The sequence below is a fragment of the Furipterus horrens genome, unplaced genomic scaffold (assembly GCF_987537825.1).
Source record: "Furipterus horrens unplaced genomic scaffold, mFurHor1.1.pri manual_scaffold_1, whole genome shotgun sequence".
NCBI lineage: Eukaryota > Metazoa > Chordata > Mammalia > Chiroptera > Furipteridae > Furipterus > Furipterus horrens.
The window spans coordinates 47,676,218-47,701,659 of NW_028327171.1; the positions used below are offsets into that span (position 1 = coordinate 47,676,218).

Sequence of the window (25,442 nt, forward strand, 5' to 3'; positions counted from 1 at the left end):
CTTAATCACCTCCCTGAAGACCTTATCTCCAATATAGTCACACTGGGGGTTAGGGCTTCAACATAAGAATTTGGGGGGTAGGGGGCACAATTCAATCTATAAGAGGGAAAAAGACCAACATATTCATAGTGGTAATGTCTGTAGAATGCAATTGTGGGTGGCCATCATTTTCTTCTTTTTATATATATAGGTGTGTGTGTGTGTGTGTGTATTCTTGTATTTTCTAACTTTTTGCAGTGAACGTTTTTTACTTTATGACTGGAAAGGTCACTTTAAACAGGTTGCAAAAACTGCAACACTCCATCTCCCTGGTGTAGCCTTTTCCTGGCAGGTGTTCCTTGGGGATCTGTTGCTCTGACAATGACTTACTCTCCACATCATAAGGTTCCCAAGGTTCCCTGAACACAGACCAGTCTCTGCCCAGGGGTAAGTACAAGTGTATTTGAGAGGAGCTTTATTCTCTCTAAAGTCCCTTCTGCTGCATTAAAAAAAAAAATGATGGACTGAGATGTTCTCTGGGCATGGCTGGTTACCTGGCCAGAATGGCAGTGCCCTATAAATAAGGCACCTGAGGCCTGAAGAGTGGGAATGACCCACCTAAGACCACAGAGTGAGTTAAACTGAAAGCAGTCTCCCAAATCCCTAAGCAGTTTTGAGGCATTTTTGTTCTTCTGGGGAACTCCTTGAGTCTCACACAAATGGCTGCCAGACTTCATGTGATAAGTTCAGAGTCATGTCTACTTAAGATTGAGGGGTGCTGTTGGCTTCTCCCCTTGTGTCCACCAGATCCCAGCCTGGCCACTTTCTTTCTCCTTCAGGATAAAGGTAGCATTTATCTTCACATTTTCTCGGTTTTATGAATTATATTTTCATTTGCCTCAAGTAGCTCAAGGGAATGATCATTTCCCCTTTGGGTACAGTGAGAACTGGAGGCAGCCCAGATCCTGATAGTGTGCTGGCTTGTTTTAATATCTTGTGGTTTATGAATGTTGCCCTGTGGAAACAGGAAGAACACTGGTAGGAGCTAACCTCTGGTCCTGGCTCTGCCTCAAACTTACCTTGAAGCCTCAGACAGTCTCTCTTCTCTCTGGACCTCAGTTTACCTGTCAGAAAATGATGGGTTTGGATCTAGTGCCTCAAGGATCTTCAGCTGTGAAAGATCAGCTGAAAAAAGCTGATCATACAAAGAAAAATTTCAGACAAAAAGCAAAATTCTCATGACACTTCCATACCCCTCATCACAAGCTTTCTTTGCTATTTCCTTGCAAGAGTCATGGGTGTCCCATCCCACCCTCCTTGTATGAGGCAGTGCACTGTGTAGATTACAAGTGTGGACTCTGGTGCCAGTCAAAAGGGCTCCAATTCAGACTCCCTGGCTTACTTTCTAACTTGGTTTGGGCAAGTTACTTAAATCTCTGTTTCTTTATTTATGGAAATGGGCATGCTGATGATTGTCTCCTGGGGCTGTTGTGAAAATGAACTGGGTAATATATAAGGATATCTGGCTTGGACTAAGCACCATGAAATGATATCTGTTATCATCATTGCTGTTTGTTATCCTTTATTGTAAAGGAGAAAACTGTGCCTCTTGAGATTTCTGAGGACAGTGAAGCCATAGATCCTAGGAAAGTCTCAGGGTGACGGAAGTTGCTGTGCTTGGCCTCTTGTTTTGTATACTAAGAAAATTGTTAGAGAGGGGCTGTGGCTTCTAGAAAGAGACATTTTGAAAAATTCCAGTTGTCTCTAGTCCTCATGAGTGCTATAAATCACCTGGCATCAGTACTCTGCTTTGGAAGAAGCAGGGCTCAAGAAAAAACTTATGCTTTCAACATGCCAGCTGTTTTAGGAGGGGAGGATGGAGTGGGATGAGGGTGGAGAGTGAAGCTGTAGAATTTTGTTTTGGAAGACATGTATAGAATAGTGGGAAGGAAGCCCGCTGTCCTGTGGGCTGTGCTATCACCAGCTCAGTCTTGCAAAGTCCCGTCTGTCAGGATGCCTGCTCCGCCTTTGGACTGCAGCATTGAGTACCTGTACCATGAGTTACGAGTCCCTAAGCAAAGATGACAGTGCTTAAAAATGGAAGATGTGGGTTCTATTCTTGTTTCCTGTGACCTCTCAGCTGGGAGACTCTAGGCCAGTTATCTCATCTGTGGACTTCAAAACTCCTCAGACACATAGCAGTTGCTTTTCTTTCTATGTCCACATTTTAGGAAATGGCTCGAGGTCTAGGAGTCACATTTGGCCCCCTTTTCTTTCACTTTTAACACTCAGTCTGCAAGCCTACAGCTGACAAGCTTACAACAGTTGTAAGTCTTCCTCATTATTCTCCTACTTAGGCTACAACAGCTGCTTCTATTTGGTCTCCTTTTCTCTAAAAGCTCTAGTCCAGAACACTAGTATATTTAGATCCTTCCTAGTTAAAAGCCTTTACTGTGCCTGTAATCTACTGAAGAAACTTTAAGTTCCCTTGGATGGCCCCTGCCTAAATTTCTCTGGTCCTTTCTAGCTCTCCCATTGTATCCTAGCCATGGCTAGACAGCCTGAAATTCGCAAACAAGCTGCTTATTGCTAACTAGAACTAGGTTGGGCTGCAAGTGACATGTCCATTCTGCCTACCTCTTAACACTAGCTTAATAAGATGAAAATGTATTTCTCTGTAATGAGAAAAAAAAAAAAAAAAAAGAAAGACATTTCAGAGCTGGTATGGTGTCCCATAGTGTCAGGAACCCAGGCTCCTACTACCTTGTGCACTTGCCACTCTACCGTGTGACTTCTACGTCATGGTCCAACATGACTGTTCAAGCTCCAGCCATCACAACCATTTTTAGCCAGCAGGAAGGAGGAAGGAACATGGGAGGCCATGATCTTGCCTCTAAGGACACTTTCTGGAAGTCACACTTGCTTACACACCATTGGCCAGAATTTGAGCTGCAAAAGAGGCTGAGGAATTTTTATTTCAGGTAGTCTTTATTTTATTTTTATTTTTCTATCATTTTCATTTACATTTAATTATAAATTTTTTTCAATTACAGTTTACATTCAGTATTATTTAGTAGTCTTTAATTAGCCACGTTTTGAGATAAACATCAGAAGTGTTTGTTACCAAGGAAGAGAGAGAGAGAGAGAACAGGTATTGAGTGACACCTAGCAATCTCTGCCATGTACTCTCATATCTGGAGGTTTGCACATGGCGTTTCTTCTGTCTGGGACAGCCTCCCTCTGGCCAGCACACATGAGCGCCTCACCAGCCTGGTGAGATTTTCACGTTTTTGCGTATACCATGGCACCCTGCATGCACACTGATGCCTTCATCTGGGGCCCTACCACAGGCACAGCCACTGTTCTAACGCTGCAGAAATCACTGCCTGGGCTGGACTCGTGGGAGGGGCTGTGTCTGTCTCCATCATGATGTGTAAATACTGGACACTGGACTCTATAAGTGATTAAAAGGATTTCCAGGGATTATTTTGATTATATAAGATTCTGACTTTAAACTTTATCCCCCTTTTCCCTCTAATGAGTATAACTGCAGGGGACAATATGCAAGCCATTTTCACTGTGCTCTCGCCCCAGTAATCTCAAAGCCTGTGTGAGAGGAACCTTCTGCTCTATGGTGATTGATTATGACAAAATGACCTTTTGGGGCCACACAGTGCCAGCATCTTTGCCTCCTTCTCACTGAAGTTAAGTGCTGCAAGAAAACTTAGAAGCCTCATGGGACTCTGAGGCCTCAGATGGTCCTCATGATGTGATCCCCAATACTTAATGTAAGTATCCAAGTGACAGCTTGTTTGTTTCTTCTTGCAGTTGGTCACCACAGATGAGGGCTTCCTCAAAGACAGTTTATACAATGAAGGAATCCTAATTGTATGGGACCCGTCAGTGTACCATTCAGATATCCCAAAGGTAAGTGGGTGACCTTCGGAAATAGTGACTGAGTTTCCTGTTTGCCTATAGCTTTTCCTGAGTCCCTGGGTTTTCGAAGTCATGGGTGACCTGGGCCAGCCCTGAGGACTGGTTGTTTCAGTTTTAGGGTATCCTGCTTCATCTGGACCGGCAGTTCAGAAGTACCCATGTCCCACACTCAATTTTCAGATTCCTCATTTTACTCTCATAACAACATGAGGAAGTAGCTAGAAGCATGGTTGGTCCCATTTTACGTATAAAGAAACTAGAATGTGGACAGGGAAAGTCACCTGTTCCGGGATTTGATTTCCTAAGCAAAGGGCCAGATAGATCTGTAATGTCAGCTTGTTCAGGGAAGAAGACGGGAGTTTCAGGCCTGCTAGACTCTCAGTCTCTCCAGAATGGCCCTCTCACCGTTTGTCATGCAGGTCAGTCTGGCCTCTCTCCGATGTGAGCTGCAGTGGCCACAGGAGAACGGCTTTAGGGAGGACAAAGCACACTGTTCTTAGGCACTGAACTTTGAAGTTGGACTTAGCCATAGCTGACAGGCTCTGGTGATCCTTTGCACCCTCTCAACCTCAAGTTTCCACAGTTCTGTACTGATCTAGCTTACAACTGAAATCCACCTGCTCAGGACAGACTGACTCCACAGATGTGACAAGCTGTGTCCCAGTTTTCACATCTTTAAAAATGAGTGTGATTAGATGGTGCCAAGGATCCCTTTCTGCACTGATGTCATCCCCGGGTTCTATGATCTGAAAGCCTGAATCTGTTCCAGGGCTACCAAGTTCAAAATTCCCTGTGAGCACAGGCTCCATGGTGGGTCCCCCTGTGGAAGAGAGATCTGGAATCTGTTCCCAGGAGGAGGCTGTGCCTCTGGACTCTGCCTGGTGCTTCTGGGCCTCTCCCCAATGTCCTCAGACAAGGATGACTGCCTGGGGGCAGCAGTGGCACTGGCCCATTTCTCTCCTTGAGACTCTTTCCTTCTTTTTCAGTGGTACCAGAATCCCGACTACAGATTCTTTGAGAACTACAAGAGCTATCGTAAGCTACATCCTGATCAGCCCTTTTACATCCTCAGACCCCAGATGCCTTGGGAACTGTGGGACATTATTCAAGAAATCTCTACAGAGGAGATTCAGCCAAATCCCCCATCCTCTGGGATGCTCGGTGAGTCCATCCATATCTGGGGAAAGACCGGACGTGTTTATTTCTAGGAGATATTAGCTTTCTTCTGGGGTCTCACTCATTCATTCATTCATTCATTCACTAAACAGTTACTAGGTGTTTGCTGGGTTGGTACACACAGAGACTAATAAGGTAGAATCCTTTTGTTATGGCAGAAACTCAGTTCTTCTTGCCAACGCAGTGAAGAATTACAGATCAGCAAGTCTATTAGCATGCAAGCAGGGTTTATTGGTGATACGTTCTCATGGAAGAGAATGGGCCTAGCTAAGGTGGTGGTAGGGTGAAAGGCATAGGTTCAGCGCATGACAAGGTAAGGATGGCAAGAGGTTAGAGCAGGGGTGGCAAGAGCATCAGGTCCTTTGTTCTGAAGACTTAAATAGTTGGCAGGATGGAGGTGAAGAAGTTACATACTGATTGACAGGTAAAGGTGGAGGCAACTACCCTGGGGGAATGTGATTACCCAAATTTAGGTATGTGTGGAGGTCTGTTAGCCTGAATCCTTACCTTGCTTCAGATCCCATTTGTTCATCTTGTTGTAAAACAGATATGTGACAGGAGGCAGTTAATTAAAGTTGAGGCAGTTATTTATGGCCTCCTTCTGTAAACACTAAGGACTCTCTTTTAAAACAGATAGTGACCAGAATTAGGCAATTAACTAAAGTTGTTTTATGAGCTTTTTCTCTGGGCATTGTGGGCCCCCTCCTTTTCCCCCTTCCAGGCCTTGGGATGAATACAGTTTCAAAGACTTTCTTTCCCAAACAGTGGAAAGGATACATAGAATGCCAAGGGCTCCCCTCCTCGCTGGTTAGGATGTGGTTCTTGTGATGTTGGAACACCTGGCAATATTACTGGACCAGGCTCAGGACTGCTGAGTCAGTGGGTGAGACATGTCTCCCTCCTCCTCCCTGCTTTAATTTGCTATCTATCCTACCTAACACATTTCCTTTAGAGTGTTCAGTGGGAGAGTCCAGTCAGGTGTCTGAGGCAACATTCAGTTTGTGCCAGGACAAGCGACCGATTGGTGCCACAGGAGAGAGGACCCCATCTAGGTGGCCAGTCTGAGAGGTTCATAGAGGAGTAGATTTGGGTCAGGCCTATGAGAGGGGTGGATTTGGCAAATGGAGATGGAGTAGAGGAAAGCACAGACAGGAGGGGAGAGGGGAACACAGGAGGAGCATGGCTAGGTCAGGCATGCAATTGAAATGGGTGCCAAAAAATTCAGTAACAATATAGTATCTTAATAGCCCTGGCTGGTTTGGCTCAGTGGATTGAGCGTCGGCCTGCGAGCTGAGTGTCGCTGGTTCGATCTTCCAGTCAGGGCACATCAGAGAAGGACAACTCTGACTCCAAAAAAAACCTCCGCTGCCTTGCGGCATACCTCTTCAGGGGAAAGGCTAAGGGAGTAAACCCCGACAGAAAATCCGGAGCCGGAGTCCCTAAGGCGGTTTGATGTTGTAGTCAACACCGGCAACTCCTGCGGCGCACCTGAAGCCAAGCTGTATTGACTCCGTCTTTCCCTTGGACCCTTCAGCTGCGAAGAGAGGGGGGGTCTGCTGCATGGGCAACAGCAGACCCTCCATATCACCCTGCCCAGGCTCTGTAGCTTCAGCTTCACTGGAGAGGACACTCCAGCGTCATCGCAAGATGTCGATTCAACACGGGAGGAGACAGATACCGTGTCACTCCCGAGTCGGACTGCACAGCCATTCTCGGCGGTGCAGATAGACTCTTAAGAAGCTACACCATCGTCTCTCGAGACGGACGGCTGCCGACGACGATGACGACGATAGTATCTTAATATAATACCTTTGTAAAAAATCACAATTAATGCAAAATGTTATGATGAATGAAATATCAGAATTTTAAATAAAGACAGGATCAGTAATACTGTCATGCTGAGACATATTAAAATCTGAGGATAAAGGAAGAATCAATAATCCTTTGTTCAAAATTTCAAAATTGTTCACCCATGTGAGCACCTAGCTATAGTCCTGATAGAATGAGCAATGAAGCTGAACTGGGTTTGGGAGTCCTGACTAGAGCTGGGGGAGCTGATGGGAGGTGGGCTGGGGTCAGAGTACAGAGGGCCCTGAATGCTGGCTCCACACTTTCTTCTTGGACTATGTCCAGTCCTCTTGGTCCTCATGGAATGTCTGCCCTCCCTGGACCATGGGTAGTGCCCACGAGGTTCTAGGCTGTGCATGTGCACAGGAACAGAAGCTCCCTCCTCTGGGCCCCTGCATGGACCACTTTCTCACTGATGGCCCCAACCACTCACCATTGTGTAATTTGCCTGTTCACTTCCCTTATTAAAATACAAACTCCCTCAGGGGCAGGGGAGACCGTGGTTGACTTATCCTTCCTGGGTCTGGCCCAAGAAACCCCTATGTTAAATGTTCCCCGAGTAAATGTACAAATACATGTTTAATATCAGAAGTACTCCTTAGAGAAAGAAATGGGGGCTCTTCCCATTTCACATCTTCATCTCTTTCTCTTCAACTTTTAGGTGGGTGGATCTGGGGCTCATCCTGGAGTCCTTTTGAGCAGGAATAGTTGGGGAAGCACTGAGGGGAAAAATATCTTTTTCTTGCTCTACTGCCCTGCCTTCATCCACACTGCTCTCTCTACCAGAGAGCAGTGTCTTCCCCACTTGCCCATCCCTCATGGCCGTAGCTCCTCCTGGGCCCCACCCCAGTGCTCCAGGAGGTTTACTGGAGCCCTCGCTCATAGGAAGTGCTCCCTTCTGTAAGTTCCAGAAGCACTCCTGCTGTGTCCACATCCCTTAGTTGCAGGGGTGTCTTTCCTACTCCATTGGACCAGGGACAACCAGAGGGCAGAGGGCTGGCTCTCCAATATCTGATTCTTCTGGAACAAAGTTGCTGCTAGCAGTTCATAGTTTTTTTTTAAAATTTATTTGTTTTTCTCTTACAGTTGTCCCACTTTTCCCCCCATTGCTCCCCGCCCCCAGCCCACCCCTTCTCCCACAGTCAATCCCTACCTCATACATGTCCATGGGTTATTTATACTAGTTCTTTTACTAAACCCTTGCCCTACTTATTCCCTTTCTCTCCCGCCCCATCTCCTCTGCCCTTCCACCCTGCCCCTCCACCCCCTACCCCGGAACTGTTAGTCTGTTCCTTGTTTACATGCCTCTGGTTCAATTTTGCTCATTTGTTTGTGTTCATTAGTTTCCTATATTAGATGATATCATATGGTATTTGTCTTTTGTTTCCTAGCTTCTTTTGCTAAGCCTAATTCTCTCTAGTTCTACCCATGTTATCGCAAATAGCAGGAGTTCCTTTTTTCTTTCTACTACATATACTTCATTGTGTAAATGTACCACAGTTTTTGATCCACTCATCTACAGATGGGCACTTAGGCTGTTTCCAGCATTTGGCTATTGTAAACAGTGCTGCTATGAACATAGGGGTGCATAAGTTCTTTTGAATTGGGGTTTCGGGATTCTTTGGGTATAATCCACAAGGCAGTTCCATTTTTAGTTTTTTGAAGCAATTCCATATTGTTTTTCCTAGTGGCTGCACCAGTCTGCATTCCCACCAACAGTGCACTAGGGTTCCCTCTTCTCCACATCCTCACCAGCACTTGTTGTTTGTTAGCAGTTTATAGTTTTGCTGTTAGTGGGAACTACTCTGTTATAAGGAATTCCTTATATTTATGGTTGGCAAAAGGGGTCTTAGACCCATAATCTTATTGCATCCTAACAATAGCCTGTGTGATAGGAGGAGGAGGTAGATCACCCTCTTGGGGCAGATGAAGAACCCGAGGCCAGAGAAGGATGTGTCCTATATGAGATGATTGAGCCAGGTGGGGACAATGTGGGTGGTAGCAGCAGCCTCCTGCCTTTTGTTGGGTTTGCATCTCAGTGTCTGCACTGCCTCCCCAAGAGCATCACTCTGGCCCCACCCCCTTGGCTCCAGTCTCCTGCCTGAATTAGCAGAGCCCATCAATAGAGACTATGGCGCACTCCTGTTCCAAATGTCCCTCCTCCCAGCTGAGGGAAGAACAGTCTTCCTCTCTGCACTATTTCCTGCAAGTACTGTAAGAAACACCTTCTTTAAATAGCACCATCTAAGAAGTTCCTCCAGGATAGAAAAGTGCTAGAAAGTATGGTGTACATGTGAGGGTACTGTCCTCTCAGTCACCTTGTCCTCTCTCTTCATATAGCTAACTCACATTGGTAAATTCATTGACTGATGGATGGAATCATTCAACCTGCTAGTGTTTAGGGAGGGCCTTCGCCTACATGCTGGGGATACAAAAGTGCATCTGGCTCGGTGACCCTCAAAGAATAGCCTGCCGGCTTTGCTTACCAGAAGGACTCAGGTTGGGGTCATAGTAATAACTAGAAATTCCAGATAGACATCTTCCCAAATTTGAGGTCATGAGCTGTGAACTCATTGGGCAGAGGTCCAAGGTATGCTATGCATTATCAGGCAAGACTTACCTCTGCTCTCCTCTCCAGGTATCATCATCATGATGACACTGTGTGACCAGGTGGATATTTATGAGTTCCTCCCGTCCAAGCGCAAGACGGATGTGTGCCACTACTACCAGAAGTTCTTTGATAGCGCCTGCACATTGGGCGCCTATCACCCGCTTCTCTTCGAGAAGAATATGGTGAAGTACCTCAATCAGGGCAAAGATGAAGACATTTACTTGCTTGGAAAAGCCACACTGCCTGGTTTCCGGAGTATTCATTGCTGAGTGTGGGGTTTCTGGCCAGGTGCCCTCACCCTTCATGGGGCATTTTACAACCCATCTCTTGGCTACCCTGGGCCTGGGAAAACCATGTTCTTGAACAATCCCTGCCTGCTCCTTGCATTCTAGAACTTGACTTCTGTCAGCAAGGGTGTTCGGGCTTCAGGAACCAGGTCCAGCCTGCCCTGTAGCCATAGACGTGTGTGAGCCCAAAACATCCTGCCACACACGTGCACACACACCTTGTACTCTTTCCAGACAGAGTCCTCCCTTCCTTGCACATGGGTAAATGTGAGACCCACCTTTCCTACCAGGGCTGCTAAGGCTGGGCTGTTTTCTCCACCTGAATGATGCTGTTCTCACAAACTAGCACTCTATATTGATGAACTCTGCACCTAGACATACTGATGTCATGTTTTAAACAAATTACCCAAATGATGGTTGTTCCTGGTAAAGGTTGGCTCTGGGGAAGTGGGGGCAAGTAAGTGGTACAGGGTGTAGGAAACATGCTTGGCTCCTCCCAAACAAAGTTGCTCCTAAGGTCTACAACCCTGGGAGAGGCTGTGTTCCTATCATGCAGGCTGGTTGGCTGGTCCTTAGCCTGGGTGCTTTGTGCAAAGGGTCTTGGTGAACTCACACTCTTTTGCACATGGGGATGGAGGGAGAGAAACATACAGTCTCCATCCTCAAGTTGCTCCCAGTTCAGTGGGAGTGACAGACAGGTAGGACACAGTGAGTTTAGTGATCTGGGGGTCTGTAGAGAGGTGGGCTTGCTGAGTTGTCTGTGCACCCAGAGAGGAGGGGCATATGCTCGCCGCGTCTGTGGATCATAGGGGGCCTCCAGAGCTAGGGCGTTGGAGTAGAACTCAGAGGAAGAGGAGAAGAATGCCAAATATTTTGTTGGAGTCATTTGAGTTGTGTTTTCCTTTCTGCCTTCATTACCCAGATTTATTCTCTAAGGTCTGTCTGAACTGACAGGCTCATGTTATTTTTGGATGAAAACCCAAATCCATGTCTGGGGCGGCAAGTGCAGACCCATGGCAGATGCCAGACAAGAATGTTGCCAAAATCCCGATTTCTCCATGCTCAGCTTGGTCAACCCTGACCCTATCCTACTAGCTGGGTTTGTACACTGTATCCACCTTTTCATTTTTAATGCCGACCCCCAAACCTCCCCCTACTGCCATCATGTATTTTCCCTTTAAGGTGGTCTTTTGCCTCTCAGATTACTTTGAAGCATTTTCTTCCTTAAAAGTATCCTGACCCAATTTCTTTGACCTTCATGGGCCTTCTGTGTATGGTCTCTCAGGGAGTGGGGAAGTGGTTCCCAAGAACTTCAAGTCGCTCTCAGAGGTCAGAACCTTAGAGGCCATAACTAATTCGCACAAGCTGGGCCAGATGGCTTTCCCCTCTGCCTCTCTAGCAAGGGGCTAGCGGGGCACAGTCTTTCATCAGAAACCCCTTCACTGCATCTACAGATAGGCTTTCTAGATGGTTTGCTCATCCCTGCTCCCTGGCTGAGAACCACTCTGGACTGCTCCAGCACCTGCTGTGGAGAAGGTAAAGCAGGGGTCCTCAGACCATGGGCCGATAAAGGTCTGTGGCCTGTTAGGAGCCCAGACGCCCAGCAGGAGTTAAGTGGTGGACAAGTGCGTGAAGCTTCACCTGTATTTATAACCACTTCCCATCACTCACATTACCTCTCAAACTTCACCTCCTGTCAGATCAGCAGAGGTATTAGATTCTCATAAGGGCGAGAGCCCTACTGCGAATTGCACCTGCGAGGGATCTAGATTGCATACTCCTTATGAGAATCTAATGCTTGATGATGTGAGGTGGAGCTAAGGCGATGATGCTAGCTAGTGCTGGGGAGCAGATGTAAATACAGATTATCGTTAGCAGACAGGTTTGACTGCACAGAGACCATAATAAATAGCTTGCAGACTCATCAAAACCCTGTCAGTGAGTGGCAAGTAACAATTAAGCTGCACCTGGTGGCCTGCCGTAAAGCCATCCACCATCTCCACCCCACCCCCCTCCCCCCACTTTGGCCCAGTCCATGGAAAAATTGTCTTTCACGAAACCGCTCCCTGGTGCCAAAATGGTTGGAGACTGCTGAGACAAAGGACTTATTCAAGGTTACTGAGTAATGCTATAGCCCCAAGCTTCTGGATATGGGAATCTGGCCCCTCATGCTCTAAGGCCCTTAACAGTTGAGCTACGGACCAGCCACCCAGGAGCTGGAGTACTCACCTACTGCCAGCCACTCAGCTTTGAGAGGCAGTGGGAAGAGCCTGGAGTGAGTAGTCCTGGATTTTCAAGTTGAAGTTCCCCTATTTAGTAGCTCTGCCACCATGGGCAAATTCTCCCATTTGAGCATGTTGGTAATCTGTAAAATGGGGTGATGGGCCTATTTCACTGGGCTGTTATGAGGGTCACATGAAACACCTGCTCTGACTCTATTCTTGGCACTTAACAGGTGCTTAGTACATGGCAATTTCCTTCCTTCCCTTGTTAAGGACCTGCTCTGTTTTCACACCTGGGCAGCACCCCGCTTTGAAGGAGCCCAGAGACGGGGCCCTGTCCTTAGGGAATTAACGGTCCTGTTGAGAGACAACAACTGTGTTGTTTGGAACACCCAGCAAACTGTCCGAGGCAGTGGAGGGGCAGAACAGGACCCTCCTCCTTCCCGCCTGAGTCCCAGGCCTGACTCTGCTTGGGAATGTGCGAAGGAGCACTTGGGCCACTAAGTTCTGTGTGGGACTAGTCTTGTCTGCCTCCTGGGGGCCCTGACTTCTTGACTTACTTTTTGTTCTTATTTGACACACTCATTGCAATCTTTGAATCATGAACACTGAGTGCAGAGGAAGGTGTCATTCCATCAGCGGGACGTAGATGCTGGTGTGGACACCGAGACTACACTGGGTAGATACTAGCTCTTAGTCATTAATGTAAGGGATCAAATTAATTTAAGTGTGATTCTGTGCTCTACATATAAACTGGTAAAATGCAAATACTGTTGGTCTGTCAAGATGTTTAATATTTGTTATAGATAACTTAAAAATTAGGAAAGCCTCTGTCTAAGGGCTCATTTCTTCACCCTTTTTCTTGAGGTCCTTTAATCTTTTCACCAATCAAATAGATATTGACATGGTGTGGAGTTGAGACATCAATCTCAGAAACTTCTGAAAAATGCCTAAGCTAATTCTGAATTACCCAAAGATTATATAAAATTTTAAAATAAATGTGTTTTTAAAAAAAAAAAAAAAACGCTTGTCCCTCTCTTCTTACTTGTAAGGGAACAACAGTTGATTGTCAACGCTCATCTCCAAAGAGGACACGGCTGAAATCCTGAGTCCCAAGGTTCTCCCCCACCAGCTCCTCTGCAATGCCCCAGAAAAAGGGAGGCTCACTGATGTGGCAGAATAGCATCAGTGAAATATTGACTGATTTATTGATTTTTCTTCCTTTTGCTTTTGCCTGGGTTCAAATGAATAGGCTGTTGTTTGTGCAACACCTTGGGGAGAAAGCAAAATAAAAGGAAAGTACTTACCTTCGTTTCCAAAAGCCTAAAACCCTTAAAGAAATGATGTCCTAAGGGAGTAGCCTATACGTTTGAATAAAAATCCAGAGGAGAAGCAGGAATAAGGGGAGAAGGAATAATGCTGTTACCCCATGAACCTCTCACCTCCCATTATGTGTTGAATATGTCCCCCTAAGATTTCTATGTTGAAGTCCTAATCTCTGGTACCTCAGAACATGAACTTATCTGGAAATAGGATTGTTGCAGAGATAACTGGATAAAATGAAGTCATACTGGAGTAGGATGAGCCTCCCTACTCCAACGTGACTGGTGTCTTTATAGAAATCTGGGGATAGACGCGTACACAGGGAAAATGCCACGTGGAGACGAAAGGCAAAGATCAGAGATGCTTCTTAAAACCAAAGATTGCCAGCAAGTCACCAGAAGCTAGGGAAGGAAGGCATGAAGGTTCTCCCTCATAGCCTACAGAAAGAACCAACCCTGCTGATGCCTTCATCTCAGACTTCTAGCCTCCAGAACTGTGAGAAAATAAATTTCTGTTGTTGAAGTCACCCTGTTTTGTGGTAGTACTTGGTTACAGCAGCTCCAGCAAGTACTCCTGCTTGTAACACCCACCTACAACAGAGTCCCCTGCAGATGGAAAGAACAGTGAAAGGAGTGTGGCTGAGGGCCTGGAGAGAGGGTCCTGAGCCTTCCTTCCCAGCCAAATCTCTGGAAAGGACCTGCAAGTCCATGGAGGGTGAGGCTTCACGAGGATGCAAGGCCAGGCAGATGGAACCTTAGGCAGCCTCTTTTAAAGAGATGCCATGCCGAGAGGGGTACAGAAACTGTTGCGTGAATGCCCTTTCCTGATGAGATCATGAATGAGAGACACCTGAGTAGTGGTGAGTGGCCAGATAACTCCAAAGACTACTCCTGATCCCTACACTTAATGCCTTAGCATTCGTTGTAAGTTCCTTTGAGCTCAGCTGTAATGCCCATATTGACTGAGATTGGTTTTCTGCCTGGGATACCAGTAGAATGGGAGCTCAAAACTGAAGTGTCAGAACAGATTTTAATTGGGGAACTGAGATTCATGCTTGCCAAATTGCAGTGGCTCTAAATCTCTATAAGGTCCTTTCCACTGGTGGGCTGGGTGGTTTGGACCCCTCTGTCCAGGTCTGGAGGAAAGCTTCTGCAGCCTCTTCAGGCTGCTTCTACCCTGATTTCCACTCTATCATCTGATTTTTTTAAAGGTGTTTGTGTTGGGGGTCAGGGAGAAAAAGTGAGGCCCTGGCTCTGCCTTTTTCAATTTTTTTTTTATTTTTTAGAGTTTATTTATTTATTTTTAGAGAAGGGAGGAAAGGAGGGAGAAGGATAGGGAAAGAAACATCAATCGGTTGCCTCTCAGATGTGCCCTGACTTCGGATGGAACCTGCAGGCCAGGCATGTGCCCTGACCAGGAATCCAAATGGTTATCTTGTGCTTGCGACGCCCAGCCAAGCCACACCAGTCAGGGCCCTGGCTCCTCTACCTCACCAGCCACCAGGGAGATAAGAGCCCCCTCCCCCTCCAATTTGCCTGTGCATTTTTTTTTTTTTTTTTTTTTTTTTTTTGCCATTTTTGTGAAATATCTCTTTTCATCCCTTCACTCTCGGTCTGTGTGTGTCCTTAAAGCTAAAGTGAGTGTGTTGTAGGCAATATGTCACTGGATCTTGTTTTTCTTTATTCATTTACCTATCCTGTCTTTTTAATTAAAGTATTTAATCTATTTATACTTAAGTCAGAGGCGGATTAAGGTTGGTTGAGGCCCCGGGCGCAGAAGAAAATATTAGGCCCCTTAACAAAAGAGAGAGACAGGGAAAATAAAAATATATATTAACCACATTTTAAAATAAATAAAAAATATTATGTACTATTGATGTTTTATTTCCAATAAAATTTGAATATATGTATAATATAATTAATGATAGCATAGTAATAATCAAAGTTTTGAATTAATAGTTGAACAGATGTAAAAGTATAATTATAATTAATGATAGTATACTTCTAATAGGAGTAACAATCATAAATTTGAACAAAAAAAATCAGAATTTTACTTGAAATTAAAATTACAAACGTAAAATATTTAAATGAATTTTTTTCTTGCTGATGTAACATCAGGAATTAATTTGATCTTAATATAATTTCAACAATAGGAATTAATTTTATTTTAATATAATTTCAACTTACCTAAATATTTATATGCACAGAAAACTATTTTTAAAACCATAAATGAAACAAGTACATACCCACAAACTAATTTACATCCCTGCATATTTGTGTATATTGCAAGTCTGCACTGCAGGAGAGAACCTTTGTAAGTACTAAGTAGCAAATACGGTTCTATTGCTCCGATGAGCGGTAGTGCAGCCACACAGGGCCTATGCAATGTAGTATGTGTACAGTATGCAGCATAGTAATGAAATAATGAAGATAAGTGAATATAAACATACTATCAGGTTTTTTTTATTTTTTATTTTTTATTATTTTTATTTTTTTCTTTTCTTTTTTGGTTTTTCAATTACAGTTGTCCCATTTTTCCTCCATTGCTCTCCCCCACCCAGCCCACACCTTCTCCCACAATTGTATCCCTCCCCGTTTACAGCCAATTATAAACTTGTATGTAATTAAAATTGCACATATGAAACCAAACTTGGTGTCATCAGAAAAAAGTGTAAAGTTGGGGTTTTCTGGGGCCCTTCAGAAGTCGGAGCCCAGGGTGCATGCCCGGTGCGCCCGCTATTAAATCTGCCTCTGACTTAAGTAATTATTGATAGGTAGGCACTTCCTATTGCCATTGTTGTTTTCTGACTTTTGAAGCTCCTCTGTTCCTTGCCTCCTCTCTTCCTGTCTTTCTTTGAGGTTTGATGACTGTTTTGTGGTGACATACACAGTGGAATCACATTCCTATGTAGTTATAAGGCTCAAAAGTTAGAATGCAAAAAGCATACTAGTTAAAATTTTTCTTGAAAAATTCCTTAAAATGCCCATATTCCCAGATCTGTACTCCTGAAAATGCAAAAACCCCTAATATTATCTTCTGTGCTATGATAGGGGACCAGTAAGAAACCCAAAGTATTCTGTGTCAGTAAACCCATTGTGTTTCTAAAACAAATGCTCTTGTTCTCTAGGAACAGAGTTTTATTACATCAGCCTTCCAGAAGAATAAACATAATAGGAAATTTAATAAAATAATTAACTACATGAACCCCTGATTAGGGGCTTTGATGGTCAGAGTTTCAGTGGATTGGATTTGCCATGTTTCCTTCATAGTTTCACATCTTTGTAAACCCTTTGTAAATTCTTGTACCACAGATAATAGTCATTTATGTTATCATTGTTATTCTTTAAAATACTTTACTTCTTTAAGTACATAAAAAAGACTTTCAGTGAAAAAGAGAAATACATCCAGAAAAATGTGTCATACTTTTCTTTTACTTTAGTAACATGTTTATTTCATGTTTACAGTAGAAAAATAAAAAAATTACAGATAACAGTAAAAGAAGAGTACATTTTAAAATATTTCCTCTCACTTTGAAACATGCCATGACTTTCTTAAGGGTGAGTTAAATCAGCTTCCTATTATTAAGTGTTATATTTTCCACAGTGAAAGTGGTAAAATAAAGCCGCAAAAATTATGGGGATTTGTCTTCCTGGTTAATATTGGTAAATCCTGGAACCCTGGGCTGCACGATCTGGCCTGGGGCTGAAATCACTTGCTCCCAAGATATCCCTCCCAATTTTTATCCACCACACATGAATGTGGGGCTGCCATTCCACTGCTGCTGACTCTCTACACCACTCTAAAGCTCTGTGCCTCTCAGCCCTTCTCCACCCCTCCTATCCATATGGATGAATGTGGCATCTTTAAATCCTTGTTTGTTGAACTTCCATCCAGTTCAATTTTCTGACAGCTCTGGGTGTTATTTGTTTTGAGGTCTAGCTGTAATTCTTCCTGTGGTTGTGCAAGCAGGCAAAGCATGTTTACCTATACTTCATCTTGACTGGAAGTCCCTGTTTCCTATTTCTCAAGGGTCACTTTTTTTGTTACCTAATTTACAATGTTTTTAAAACTATTATTTCACTTTATTTTTTCCTGGTTCTTTAGTTGTTTTTGCAGGAGGGTAAATCAAGTCTCTTTTACTCTCTCTGGGCCAGATTTTGAAATCTCTCTTCATTAAAATTTGAAGTTAATAAATATGTTTTAAGAGTTTTTCTTAAGTTGAATCTGGCTTCATTCAACTATTTGGCTCTGCCTCAGACTGGAGAAGAGATCCTATGGGTTTCTATTTGCTTAGTGGGTAAAGAGCCTCCTAAAAAAGCCTAATCCAAAGGGATAAGGATAGAGCTGAAGTAAACCTGCCCAGCTTAAGTTCAAAGGGTCACAATAAGAGGGTTAAGGGATGGGGATTGTTATATAGCTCTATTAGGGAATAAGAAGAGTGGACCATAGTGGAAGCATGAGAAGACCCTATAAGTTAAGTTTCCCTAAACTGTCTGTGGGATATTAAAAACTCAGTGTTCAGTGAGCAGTCTGCAGCTTCAGCAATAGTGAACATAGTGGTAAGAAAGGTGGCAAGAATGGCTGGTGTCTGGCATTGGTGCTCACAGAAGGGAAAAAGAAGAGGAGGAAAGTGATGGCTGTCTTGAAGACAGGCTTGTTTGGGTAGAGAGATTTCAATAGAGTTTCAATTAAAGCACGAAGCAAGATTTTAGAAAGCAAAAATGGTCTGTGACAGAGAACCCCCCCCCCCCGTCCCCCCACGGAGTGTGTATGCACATACATACACAGACCCACGAAGAGTGTGATTGTGGGACTCAGAGTAGTGGGGTTGCTTTGAGTAACCCTATTTTCAAAGCATTTATCTACAAAAGTGACCCACTCTTTCCAGACATGAGATCTGGTCTGTCTTTTTGTGGTGATGAAGTCTGTGTTTGTCTCTAATGACAACATCTCTGCTCTGGGGCAGCCTACAGGTGGGCCAGTCCAGCTGAACAAACAGACCCCGCACTGAAGGCTCAGGTCCTGGCATCGCCCAAAGTTCTCACTGTGCTTTTTTAGATGTTTGTTTTTACCTCTTGCCAAAGAAAGATTGACAGAGCCTTAAAGAAGGGGACAAAAAGTTACATAAAATTCTTTATCACAGCACTCTGAAACCCACTTGCCTAAGGTCTACTGAAGGCATGATTTGATGAATGGAAAAGAAACAGTTATAGGTATGGACATGAAAATAGCTGAGATAGTCTGTTAAACTCCGCAGCTCAGGTTGAGACAAAGGCTGTGAGCTTTCACAAATCTCTGTGGAAGGAGATCAAAAGGGAAATACCTGCTTTGTCCTTACATGAATACTTCTTTTCCAAAGGAGAAACATCCCATTCTTGGAACATGTTGCAGAGTAAATGTGCGGCCCTGGGCAGCACTGAGTAATGAAGCAGTATTCAACAGAGAGTTCTAGGTGGAAGGAAAAACATAGAGAAACTCTGAGCAGCTGCTTTTACAGTAAAATAATTCAACTCTAGGAAATTGTAATGCTCCAGGCAGTGCTCACTGAGAGAAGGGAGGTAGTGGTTTGGCCTGTGGTGACCAGAGTGATCTCACTGTCTGCTACACTTGGCCTGCAGTCAGTAATCTCAGCATTTTTTCCCTGTCAGTTTCACTCATATGAGTTATTTCTCATCAGACCATGGTAAGCTCCATCAGAAGCCACATAACAGTATTTCATGCTTACCAGTTGGAAGGATACCAACACTGCCAGCTCACTATTGAAGAGTGGTAACACTTTAAAAAAAATTATCTTTACATTAAAGTTTCTACTTTTGCCTAACTAAGCAAACTTTACTTAGGAAAGACTCTTTAGTCCATACCAGAAGTTCATTTTACACACTTTAAATCTAGTGCGCAGCAATCCTGCCGGCTATGTTTTGCATCCTCTTCTTTCAGAACTTCAAAAAAATATATTAAATTTGTTCTTCATCCATCTATCCACCCATCCAGCCACTTGTTCATCTAACTGAGAGATACTGGTGTACATGCATTGTGCCCAGTTCAGGTGTCACTTGATGGGGTTACAAAAATATAATAACAATAATGACAAGGAGAGTGGCATGGTCAAAATGGCTACATAAAAGACCCCAGCTTCTGTATCCACACAAAGATCAATAATTAGACAGCTAGCCATGAACAAAAACAACTTTGAGAGAGCTCTGGAGTCCTCTTAAGAAATTTTGGCAACTGCACAAGAAGAGAAGGAAGACAGCTTCATTTTTCCTGGATCCTCCCATCCCTCAAGCTGGCATTGCTGAGTGCCAAGAGGGTACTCCCCAGCCAGGAAGAGCTCTCCTCCCCAGGAAAAGAAAAAACGAGCGAGTGACCAACTTCTTCAGCTTCACAGGGCACCACACAATACTGATGTGGGGGATGAGATCAGACTTCAGGCAGATTTACTGAGAGGCAGTGGACATGTGACTCAAATTATTATAGTAGCGAGGGCATTACAGTTACATGTAGTGGGGCTGTCAGTAGTGAAAAGAGTCTGAGCGAAGGGATTAGATTGTCACAGGAGTTGCTATTGAATATTTTAAAATACTTTCTCTAGAACCCTTGTTAGGCTGAAGAAAAAATACATGCCCAAATCACAAATATCACAAACATCTATGCTTGCTCACTAATTTCTCCTTTATATCTGTTTCAAGGCCTCGTCTAGAAAACCTATTTGGAAAGGTAATGCTGAGCACATAAACCTAATTTTCTTGTGCCCCACAATATTCCTTAGCCCATTTTCTTTTCCATTTCTCACTCTCCTCTGTACTGGGTGCTCGTCACCAGGCTAAGGGGTTTAAAGCAAGACACTGCTTTCTCTCTTGAAATGTCTTTGTCAACTGAGTGTTTGTTGTCCCTCTGCATCTTCTGGGGGCTCAGCATTTGCTGAATATTCCAAATCACTGTTTTCCAATAATAGAAAACAAAATATGAGAGACCAAAAAAGAGTAATAAATTATGAATACGAAAGCTCAGAGAGCCATTTTGTTCAAGCAAACAAGGATGACTTTCAGAAGAATATGGGATTTGAGTCTTAGAATATGATAAGATGTAGAAAATGTGGAAGGGAATTGCCTTCAAGGGAGCTGAGATGTGTGAGTGGAGATATCTGGAATGGAAGAAAGAGACAGGAGAATGCTTTATTAGCACTTCCTTTGATACCACATCAGTATCAAAACACTCATTTCCCATTCGCTTTCTCCCATCCCCCATCTCCATTCTTCTTCCCCAGAGGCAACCACTCTTAAATCTCTCAGCTATTTATTATGGTATTTACTTTCATTAAAAAAATGTTTATACTGCCACTTTTAATTTTTCAGTTTAAAATACTTATTATGATGGAAGATGAAAATTTAGCTATCTTACAATTCACTCACCCATGCACACTTACCCTATAAACCACTCCTAACATAGTCTTAGTAGTATCATATTTGGTTAAATCAATATTCAATGATTACATTTTTTACTATATAAATGTTATTTATAGCTGACCTCTATTTTATGGATACATTTCTTTCTTTTAAATTCCTTCCACCCCAGAGTTAATGATTACATTTTGTGCTGCTTAGTATTCTTTTGTAATATTACTGGTTTATCTCCAAGTCTGACAGAGCTGTAAAATGTTCTCATATTTATATAGAAATATTAGATATTAACCTTCATTTTACAAGGAGAGGCTGTGGGGGAGCTGTCCCTTCTAAACTAGTGATTTCTAATCCTACAGTAAGCAATATTGTCCTAGAACTTCATTTAATCACTATCTCAGGAATTCCCTTTGCCCTCTCCTCTGTGAATTCAGTCCTACCCCCACCCCACAGTAGTATCCTTCTTGGTTTATACTTTCTTGTTTTGGGGGGACATGCCAAAACAGTGGTTTCTGGGGAGGGGCACATGGAAGGAGGGAGAGAAGTAGGGAGTGAAGGTGGGGATGACCCAGAGAAGGCATCCCATGTAAGGAAATGTGAAGTGAGTACCCTGGGGTATAATACAAAAATACTGTGTACTTTGGAAGCTCTTTATGAGAAGATAACAAATTTCAACCATACATACAGTATTGGAAAAGCGATGGCCTTAATATAGATACTCTTAATATTCTTCAGTGCACATAACAGGCTTGGATCTCATATATAGGATGCAGAATCCCTCCCCTAACTACCAAAAACAAGCCTTGAAGAAGCTGTACTTTGCCACATTACAGAGGACACTATTAAACTAAATTTTGTAACCCATTTCACATCCTCAAAAAAGAATAGAAAAAAATGGAATAAATCTATGCAGAATCTACTTAAAGGGAAGTAAAAAACAGAGAATTAATAAATCTCAAGTGATGAAATCCTCCACTATTCCCAAGGGAGGTAAAAAACAAAGCACAACAAAGAACCCAAACAACAAGGAAAACAACTATGAAGCAGAAGAAAACTACCACACAACATTCCAGAGTGAACTATGTCACTTTGAAGAAGTTTTTGGAACCATGAAAAAGTACCTTTGATCAGAAATTAAAATAATAAGTGGATTTGAAAAAAAAGCAGTAAAAAAGAGTTGCTTGAACTCAGGAAATAAAGAGAACAAAAAGAAAAATCATCTTAACATTTCAAAGTGAATTTTAGACAGTAACTGTATTAGCTTCTTAGGGCTGCCTTCACAAATTATTACAAACCCGGTCACTTAAAACAACAGAAATTGACTGTCCACTGTTCTGGAGACCAGAAGTCTGAAATTAAGGTATCGGTAGGGTTGGTTTCTTCTGGAGGCTCTCTGCTAGTTTTCATGCCCCTCTCCTAGCTTCTGGTGGCTCCCGTGGATCCATGGTGCTCTTTGGTTTGTGGATTCATCAGTCTAATCTTTGCCTCCATATTCACATTACCTTTTTTTCTATGTCTGCTCCCCTTCTCTTCTAAGGACATTTGTCATTGGCTTTAGGGCCCAACCAGATAATCTAAAATGGTCTTCTCTCAAATCCTTGCCTTAGTTGCATCTGCAAAGACCCTTTTCCCAAATAAAGTCACATTCACAGTACCTGAGTAGTTATATCTTTGGCGGCAGTGGCGGTGGTGGGGCTCCATTCAATCCACTATAGCACCCAAGGAAGAATAGACTAAAATCGAAATTCAGTGACACTGAAGAGATAAGCAAATAACTAAAAAAATTAAATGATATAAGAAGTAAAAAAGAGTGAGGAAGAAAATTATTGACATAGGTAACAGGCAAAGCAACATAGGTATAATTATAGTCCTTGAAGAACAAATAAAAAACATGGAACTATTGTTTAAAACTGTAATTGAAAACTTCTCAGAAATAAAACATGAATCTTCAGACTGAAAAGATCTACCAGATAGCTGGGAAAATTTTTTAAAATCTGAAATGACCAACTCCAAGATGACCTAATACAACTATCTTGATCCTTTATTTTACATGTCTATTCTTTAACCAAGGCCAAACTGACTCAATAGCTTCATAGTAAGTATAAAAAGTGGGTATTATGAGCAGCCCTTTAACATTGTTATTCTTTTTAGAAGTTGTTTTGGGTATTCTAGGTCCTTTGAATTTCCATATAAATTAGAATCCACTTGTCTACCTCCACAAGAAAGCCTACTATGTTTCTTTTTATTTAAAGTATATTTTCTTGATTATTTTGTTACAGTAGTTTTAATTTTTTCCCCTTTACTCCCCTCTGCCCAGTATCCCCTTTCCCCCCAGCAATCTCCCCCCCACCCCTTAGTTCATGTCCATGCACCGTGCATATATGTTCTTTGGCGTCACCCTTTCCTATATTATTCTTAACATCCTCCTGTCTATTTTGTACCAACCGATTATGCTTCTTAGTTCCTGCACTTTTTCCCCATTTCTCCCCCTCCCGGCTCCCAGTTGATAACCCTCAAAATGATCCTCATACCTATGATCCTTTTCCTATTCTGATTTCCTTAGTTGGATTTTGTTTTTATTTTTTAGATTCAGTTGTTGATAGTTGTGAGTTTGTTGTCATTTTAGTGTTCATAGTTTTGATCTTCTTTTTCTTAAGTAAGTCCCTTGGACATTTCATATAATAATGACTTGGTGATCATGAACTCCTTTAGCTTTACCTTGTCTGGGAAGCACTTCACCTGCCCTTCCATTCCAAATGATAGCTTTGCTGGATAGAGTAATCTTGGTTGCAGTTTGCCTTTCATCACATTGAATACTGCTTGCCAGTCCCTTCTTGCCTGCAAAGTGTCCTCTGAGAAATCAGCTGATAGTCCTATAGGCACCCCCCTGTAGGCAACTCTCTTTCTCTCTCTTGCTGCCCCCAGGACTCTGTCTTTATCTTTCACCTTTGGCATCTCAGGCATGATGCATCCTGGTATGGTTCCTTCTGGGTCCAGCTCGCCCAGGACCCTCCGTGCTTCCTGGACCTGTATGTCGATCACCTTCACAAAATTTGGGAAGTTTTCCTCATTATTTTCAATTCTTGTTTCCTCATTCTGCACTGGTTAACTTTTTTTCTTCCTTATGTTCCAAATCATTGATTTGAACCATGGTTTCCTTCCCTTCACCGTGGGTTTTGTGTGGATTTTCCTTAGTTTCACTCAGCATAGCCTTCATTTCTTCTCTTATGCATTTGCCATAATCAAGCATATCTGTCAAGTCTGTGAGCATCTTTATCACCAGTGTTTTGAATTCTGCACCTGTTAGGTTGTCTATCTCCTCATCTGTAAGGTTGGCTATCTCCTCGTCGATTAGTTCTCCCACTGGAACCTTGATCCATTCCCCCTTTAGGGCCATACTTCTCTGTCTCCTCATTCTGACAGGCTCCTGTGTTTGTTTGCCTCTGCATCCCAGGTAGAGTTCTTGCTTCTGTTATGTTGTAAGGGGCGGAGCCTTAGGAATTTGTCAGTACAGGGCAACCTGTTTCACCACATTGTGGCACTATATGTAGGGGAGGGGCCTGAGAAGAAACAATGCCGCCTGCCCAGCACTCGCCCCCTCTCTAGGCATCTCTCCCACTTTCTCACTGGACTGACGCCCCTCTAGCTGCTGCCGGGCCATCATTCCCAGAGTGGGTGGGTCTGCGGATGCTCTAGGACCATGGGGGCCCTTTAAACAAGCGGACTCTGCTGAGACCAGCAGTTTCTGCCTCCACGCCAACCCCCACTGGTCTGCACAGTCAGAGGCAATGAGACTTAATTTTCCCTGGTGCTGGGACCTTGAGCTGCTAGGTCCGGCAAGGAGCTGGGAACACTCCCTAGGTATCCCTCCTGACTTTTTGAAACATGTGACTGTGCTTTCCCACAGCTTGCTGCTGCCAGTCGCTGCTGTCGCCACCACACCGTGTCCTCTCCACCTGGGCTCCGCCCCTCCTACCTGTCTGGATGAGTATTTCTTCTTTATATCTTTGTTTGCTGGACTTCCATGCAGTTTGATTTTCTGGAACTTTTGGTTGTTTCTAGTTTTGAGGTAGTTGTATTCCTCCTTAGTTGTGGAGGGAGACACAGCGTGTCTGTCTACGCCTCCATCTTGGCTGGAAACTGAAAGCCTACTATGTTTCTTATTGGAATTATGTTGAATATAGATCAATTTTGAGAGAAAAGACATTTTAACAATATTAAATTTTCCAACCTATGAGTACAGTATATCTTTCCATTTGGTTAGGGCTTTGCTTTCTTTCTTCACTGTTTTGTAGTTTTCAACATACACACATTTTGTTAAATTTATACTTAAGAATGTCATGACTTTTTGTGTACTACTTAAGAAAATAAATTTGCAGGGGGAGGGAGATACTGGGTGGAGGGGAGTAAAGGGGAGAAAATTGGAACTATTGTAACAATATAATCAATAAAGAAAAGCTGGGGGAAAAAAAAGAAAATAAATTTGCAAAATTTATTTCTATAATATAAAAATTCAATTGCTTTTTGTTTTGTATATTTACCGTGTGTCTTGTTGCTTGTAGAATCTTTTGTAGGCTCTTTGGGATTTTTTATGTATAAAATCATTTTATCCTTGAATAGAAACAGTTTTCTTTTTTCTAATATGTATGACAATTATTTT

At 43.2% G+C, this 25,442-nt stretch overlaps 1 protein-coding gene across 3 annotated transcripts in view; it reads left to right on the forward strand.

Annotated features, from left to right (window-relative positions):
- ST6GAL1 (ST6 beta-galactoside alpha-2,6-sialyltransferase 1) overlaps window positions 1-9,941 on the forward strand; it is a 118,425-nt gene extending 108,484 nt beyond the window's left edge. For all 3 annotated transcript variants that reach the window (XM_090275193.1, XM_090275201.1, XM_090275196.1), the window contains 3 exons: window positions 3,808-3,906; window positions 4,902-5,076; window positions 9,578-9,941. In XM_090275193.1, the coding sequence (XP_090131319.1) occupies window positions 3,808-3,906; window positions 4,902-5,076; window positions 9,578-9,819 (516 nt within the window). In that variant the 3' untranslated portion in view covers window positions 9,820-9,941. The remainder of the gene's footprint in view (window positions 1-3,807; window positions 3,907-4,901; window positions 5,077-9,577) is intronic.
- Window positions 9,942-25,442: the final 15,501 nt, after the last annotated feature.